Source organism: Eurypyga helias, unplaced genomic scaffold (assembly GCF_000690775.1).
Source record: "Eurypyga helias isolate BGI_N326 unplaced genomic scaffold, ASM69077v1 scaffold20862, whole genome shotgun sequence".
Classification (NCBI taxonomy): Eukaryota; Metazoa; Chordata; class Aves; order Eurypygiformes; family Eurypygidae; genus Eurypyga; species Eurypyga helias.
The window spans coordinates 829-7,440 of NW_010235547.1; the positions used below are offsets into that span (position 1 = coordinate 829).

At 56.6% G+C, this 6,612-nt stretch overlaps 1 protein-coding gene across 1 annotated transcript; it reads right to left on the reverse strand.

Annotated features, from left to right (window-relative positions):
- Nucleotides 1-315: 315 nt before the first annotated feature.
- Nucleotides 316-6,115, reverse strand: LOC104506007 (the record flags this gene model as incomplete). The annotated part of the gene is made up of 8 exons (XM_010146800.1): nucleotides 5,962-6,115; nucleotides 4,954-5,136; nucleotides 4,638-4,743; nucleotides 4,173-4,273; nucleotides 2,848-3,090; nucleotides 1,076-1,366; nucleotides 760-857; nucleotides 316-508 (listed from the first exon to the last, which is right to left on the reverse strand). Coding segments are annotated over exons 1-8 (1,369 nt in total), but the record flags the coding sequence as incomplete, so codon positions are not given.
- Nucleotides 6,116-6,612: the final 497 nt, after the last annotated feature.

The window sequence follows — 6,612 nt, forward strand, 5'->3', positions numbered from 1 at the left end:
TAGTGCCCTCTGGCCCTGAGCCCCCCGAGCACTCAAATGCAGCGAAGGGTGTGATCTTTAGCGAAAGGGTAGAGGGGCCAGCCCTGCTCTCGCAGACACAAACAGGGGCTGAAGAGATACAGCTGCACTGGGAACCAGGCCATGCACCCCTCCAAGCAGGACTCATCCAGATCCACGGCCCACTGCTGAGTGGGGCTCTCAGGTTGCCCACACTCCCTGCCTTGCTCTTGCTGGGGATGGGGTGGGTACACACACAGCTCCGGAAGCGGCTGGAGGCCTTCAGGGAAGCCCACCCCAGGGTAGAACAACCATTACCCGAGATGTAGCTCTGAAATTCCAGCAATGATGCAGCCCCGGCACCAGCTGCCGTGAGGCCCTGCACCGTCACCGTGTACTTGCTTCCAGGAATCTGACGAGATGGTGTGTGCTGAGTGACAGACTGGTTCACCATCACCTGCTTGAATTCAAGGAAGCTGCCATCAGTCGCTCTCCGGGCCGTGATGTTCAGCTAGAGGAAGGACAGGGAGCTGGTGGGGAGCAGCACTGACCTCCCTGAGCTCCTGCTCTGCGGAAAGGGGCTGCTACTGCTGCTGTGAGATGGGAGGGGGCCTGACCTCTCCACCAACACCAGCAGTGTAGAGCTGGTGGGCCCTCACGGAGGAAGGCTCACACCTCTCCCCAGCCTGCCTGCAAAGCTCCAGGCAAAGAGGAGCCTGGCAGTGTGAGGAGGACCACGAAGAGTCCTTGGTTCCCTGGTACCTGGTATCCGAGGATCTCCCCTTTGCAGGAGGGCAGCGCCTTCCACCTGAGGGACCCTGTGCTGGCATCCAGCCACAGCTTCTCCGGTTTGTCTGGCACTGGAAGCACAGGAGGATGGGGTCACACATGGTGCTGGTGAAGATTTCTCCCCCACAAAGGCTGCATGTGAGTGAGCAGGATTTCTCCCCCTGGTTTGCTCCAGGGCCCTGCACAGCCCCTTCCCCAGAGGTTCCAAATCCCAGGCCATGACTGCAGGACCAGATGCTCAGGCTGAGCTGCTGGGTGAAGAACACCTTTACATTTCATGTGAACATACCCATTTCCTTTGTCCTGAAGAGCCGTGTGTACAGAATCGTGCTGGGGGGCAGGGAGATGGTGACACTGTAGACAGTGAAGGGCTGCAGGGGGGGGCAGGTGAAGGTTCCCTCCTGGCCGTGTAGCATCTCCTCTCCCTTCACCTCCTCAGCCTCACAGGGAGGGGAGGAAGGTTCTTCCAGCCGGCACCTGGCCCGAATGTGCTGGCAGGCATCAGGGAGCCTGCAGGTCCAGTTCAGTTTGATGCTGGTGCTGGAAATCTCCAAGGTCTCAGAGACAACCTGGAGGACATCTGTAAAGGGAACATTGCGAGAAGGTCACCTCCTTCCCTTCCCCTCCTGGCCTTGCAGCCAACCTCCACCATCCCTACCACTCCCTCACCAGTCTGTCCCCAGCACGGTGAGGACGAGGCCATCCCACCTTCTCCCAGACTACACTTGGGAACTGTGGGCAACTTGTTCTGGCAGAAGGCACTAACGCTGTGGGATGCATGTGGCATTGCCCTCCCTGCCTTGGAGGGAACAGATGGAGAGCACTGGGAGAGTGGCTGGTTCGCTCACTTACCCACACAGGGCATTTTCGCCTCCAGAGGGTGCCAGTAGCCTGTGCCATTCCTCACAATCCAGCCACTCTGAGGAACTGTGGAGCCTTGTCTTGGGTGCAGCTTCACACATTTGATCTCCATGGGGGGAGGCCAATGCCCCTCAGGGCATCTCATCTTCACCACTTCATTTGGGTTGAAGGTCCCCCGTTCTTGGTCAAAGATAAACCTGGGGTCCCACCAGGGCTTCTGGCATTGCTCTGCACCAACAAGATGGGAAGGTGTTATCAGGGCAGAGGGTGGCCCTCCTCAGAAGGCCAGGAAATGCAGCAGGGGATCCCCTGCCTTGGCACAGCAGGGTGAGGGATGGAGCTCCTGGACACCATACAGGGCATCCCTCCTGCACCACAACCCAGGCAAAGGGAAGAGGGCAAAAAGGGCCCAACACTGCTTCTCCCAGGCCTCTCAGGAAAGTCCAGGAGGAGCCAGAACTCCAGGGATTGGGGGCACGTTGTACTACGTACAAAGCCTGCGCAGAGACTGATGGACCAGCATGTGGCCCTGGTGCCCTGTTCATCCCTCACGGAGGATGACAGCACCCCAAGGCCTCCGGGTGAGAAGGCAGTAACACCTGAGCCCAAAAGCTGGGTGGCAGCCTGCAGCAGAGACTGGGAGGGCAGCCCGGCACACTTGGACAAGGCCAGGCCCCTGCCCTGCCTTCACAGGCTAGGAGGATATAGAGAGAAGGGTCCTGTGATCCCCCAGACCCTGACACAATGCTGTTGGCCAGCTGTGCCACAAACACCTGTCAGACCAGGGTGGCACTGAGGTCCATCTTCCCTCTGCACACCCTGAGGCCAGAAGTCCCCAGGGAGCCCCATGTCACCCACACATCCCCACTAGGAACATCCTACCGACCCCTGAACAGGCTGGAGCCCTGGACGATGGGCTCCTGGCCCTGGTTTGTCACTGGCAGATCTGACTATCACTCCCCATTCTAAGCCCACCGTCCCCTCCTGCCAGGACCCTTGGGAGCTGAGGCTGGCACCAGCCCCCTCCCCACCAAGGCTCCCCTGGAGACCCACGGCACGTACAGGCCAGGCTGGGGGCTGCCTTCCAGCAGCACCCACCATTTCTCCTTGCAGGCAGAGAGCCTGGAACCACATAGCCCGCCTTCCCTGCTCTGGAAAGGCAGAGGGGGCAGCCAGAAGAGCTCCTGATGCCTTCCTTACCGACACACTCCACGCTGGACCGAATGCGAATCCAGGCACCTCTGCTGCCCCTTCCCCACCAAACGTCCCGGTAGACAGGTTTCCCAAGGCTGATGGACTGGACTTCCCGTGCACATTTGACCGTGGTGAAGGACGGCTGGAAACCATCGATGCAGCTCAGAGTCACTTCTTCATCCTTCTTGTAATTCTCCTGGTCTGGTGCCAGACGGAGCCCTGGGTCCCACCAGGGCCTCTGGCACGTTTCTGGCAGAGGTGAAAGGGGGTGTTAGTTGGGGTGGGGGTGACCAGCTGGTGTGGGGTAAGTGGTGGGGTGTCAGGAAGCCCCAGACAACTCTCCAGTCCCTGAAGGCAGAGGAAAGGTGACACATCCATCTGCCGGGACATGACCCCTCAGCAAGACTTCTTGGGAGGGGGCTCTCCCTCTGTCCTGCTCAGAAAACGCTGCAGGCACTGACAGCTTGACAGCGTGCCACTACCTTGTCTCCCTTCTCCTGCCTGGGGCACCTCTTCAGCAGATTGCACAGGTAACACAGCACCAAGGAGGGACTGTGGCCTGCCTGCTGCTCAGCCAGGCAATGTCATGACTGGCTATTGAGGGTGAGGGACAGGGGAGAGCTGCTGGGCCGTCACTTACCAATACACTCTATGGCTCTTTCAATCAACACCCAGGCACCCGTGCTGTTCCTGCCCCACCAAGTATCTCCATATCCTCCTTCTCCAGAACTCTGTTGTAGAAATTTCTTTATACATTTGACCTTGGGGAAGGATGGCTTGAGGTCTCTAGGGCAGGTCAGCATCAGTTCTTCATTCTGTGTGTATCTTTTTTTGTTTGATGGAAACCGAAGTTTTTCATCCCACGAGGGTCTTGAGCACTTTCCTGTCAGAGTGTGGCAGAGTGTGAGAGTTTTTCTCAGGAACAGGGTAAGCTCAGGGAGAAGGGGGACTGAGTCTTGGCCATGACTGTGGTGTCAGCCTTCAACACCACAAGGAAACCCAAGGGCCCCCAAGTTCAGGAAAGAAGAGTGTGCCTGGGCAAGGTAGTGATATGGGACACTGTGAGAGAGGTGAATTGAGGAGCAGGATCTGGCCTCCTCCAACTTCACCATGGCCTGCAACTCAGGAATAGACTGGGAGGAGATGCAGGGATAGTAGGAAAACTTGGCCCACACAGAAGGCTCCTGTTGCTCCCCATCTTGGAGACTGCTCCTAGCTGGGACCTGTCTCGAGCTGTGGCCAAGGTGTCACGTGGAAATGGCAGGGTGTCCAGGGTCCCTCCCTGGGAAGAAGTTAGTGTATCAGGGGAGACCTACTACTCCCCCACTCACCGATATTGCAGGTCAGGCTCTCTGACACGCTGTGCCATGTTCCCTGAGTGTCCTTCACCTCCCAAGCATCCGTCCCATCTGAAGACGCCCCTTTTGCACATCTGATCACAGCAAAGGGAAGAGGGTCCTCCATAAAGCAGGTCAATATCACCTCTTCATTGAGCCCGTAAAGGTCTTGCATTGGGGTAAATCCCACCCTGTCCCACTGGGGCCGCTGGCAACTCTCTGTGCAGAGGAGAAGGAGCGGGTGTAAGCAGGATTGGAAGGAGCCTGCTATGGGGTCTGTTGCCCTGATTGTGACACTGTCCAGCTCCTTTGGTTACCACGGTCAACTCCAAATCCCTCTCTTACAGCCTAAAACAGAATTGGGGGTGGCAGTAGTCACATCCACCTCTGCAGATAGGTAGGCTTCCTCACTCAGGCTCCATTTGAGTAAGGCTGACTGAGGACTGGGGTCCTCCTCACCTTTCACAAAGAGGATCTTCCACACCCACCACTTTGACTACATGACCAGGAACCATGAAGGCACAGGGCTCAGTGTAGCCCCCATTGCTGGGACTCTTGTTCCTGCCTTTGAACAGAGCACATACCCCGCAGCTGCTCGCGTCAAGATGCTGAGATAAAAGATTCCCTGGCACTGCCACGGCATGGGGAAACCTGAGGCATCCAGGTGTCCAGTTCCTGGACTGTCACTCAGGTGGGGCTGAGGCATGACCATGTCACACAGAGTCTGTCGCCAGCTCAGGACCCTGTGGTCCGGGTGATGTCAGGCTGTGCTTACCCTTGCAGGTGGCAGTCTCATTCCAGAAGGTTTGGGTTCCATTGGAAATGCATCTGATCTGGGCAACCGATGGCACATAGTTCCCAACACAGCTCAGCTGCACCACGTCATTCAAGGCATAGCTGCTCTGGTTCCAGGAAAACCATATCTTGGGGTCCCAGTCGGAGGGAGCTTTACATTGTCCTGTGTGCGATGGACATGAGAGAGAGCTCTGAGCATCACTGGGCTCTGGCAGCATCCTCAGGGCTGAGAAGGCCCTGTCAAGGGGGCTGCTGGCCCCCCTATCTTCAGAGGGTTGGCAGAGATGAGCACCTCCCCAGACCCCAGGTGCATTAACTGTCCCTGCACCCCCAGGTGCAGTGCAGGAGGGTTACCTGCAGAACCCTCCTGCCCACCCATGCACTGCAGAGGGATCCAGCAGCCTGGTGGATGCTCCTCTCTCCTGCCCTCCCTCCCCAAAAGACAGGGGCTGTGGGAGTGCACCAGACCCAGGGAGTCTCTGCTGGCACCGCTCACCTGCATTCCCATCGTCCTGCTTGGCACTACCTGCTCACACCCACTTTCACCCTTATCTGCAGCAGAAAGCCCACTCAAGTTGCCAATTTGCTTTTGCTCTGCAGGTTACGTTTGTTATGTTCTCCTCTCCATCCCTTGCCCAAAATACCTGCTGGCTCCAAGGGCTGGATACCTCCCGTCCCATATCCCTCCCATCCTCACCCAGGAGGGGCAACACCCTCACGCCTGGGTTGGCAGAAAGGACTCTTCAGGGACTGCAGGTAGGTGTTTAACCAGCTGCATGCTTAGTTGCGTTTTGCCACATCTAGATTGGGCAATTAATGGAAGTAAATCTTCATATTAGTTTTCCATTAGCTTCTAGACAGGAGTGCTGCTATGTCTATGCATGGCACTAATTTGGGGTCTCTACCCTCTATCCACATACCCATTTCAATCTAATAATAAATGTCCTTCTCTGAGCTCTCTTCATCCAACAAATCCAGCTGTAAGTACCCAAATACTGCCCGAAGTTACCGGGGTGCAGCCAGGCAGGCACAGTGAGGTTGTACTGCTTCCCAGCACACCCAAAGAGCGTTAGGTCTCCCCACGACACCATGATATCTCTGCACACCTCGCGCAGCAGGCCAACAGGCACCAACTGCTGCATCGTCTCAGCCAGGACAAAGCCCATGGAAAATAAATAGAACAAAGTCTCAGTTGACTGGAAAATTGAGCAGCAGTTATTTCAGGCAGGTGAGAGCTGCTTGTGAAAGCATTTCCAGTGTTTCAGTTTGCATTTCAGGGCCCAAAATCATGCCTATACAAGGTTTATTCATCTATCGGGATCCTTCAAGCTTGGAGTCAAGGCAGAAATGTGAACAATTGTTGCTTGAAAAGAGGTTTGTGGGGCCTGACCTCAAGCAAGAAGCCGTCTGAGGGAGTGAAACCCCTCCAGTGGAGACAGTCCTAGGATCCAAGGGGGCTGGGAGTGCTCATGGCAAGGCAGGCCTCTCCCAGTCTTGACTGTTGGTGCAAAGGGGGCTCATTGCTTTTCCTGTTGTAAGTTCTCCTGTACATCATGGCAGCTATTACTGTCCCCACAGTGCCAAAAAACCCACTGGCAGCACAGGACATGGTGACCTGCCGGGCAGGAAACAAGGAGGG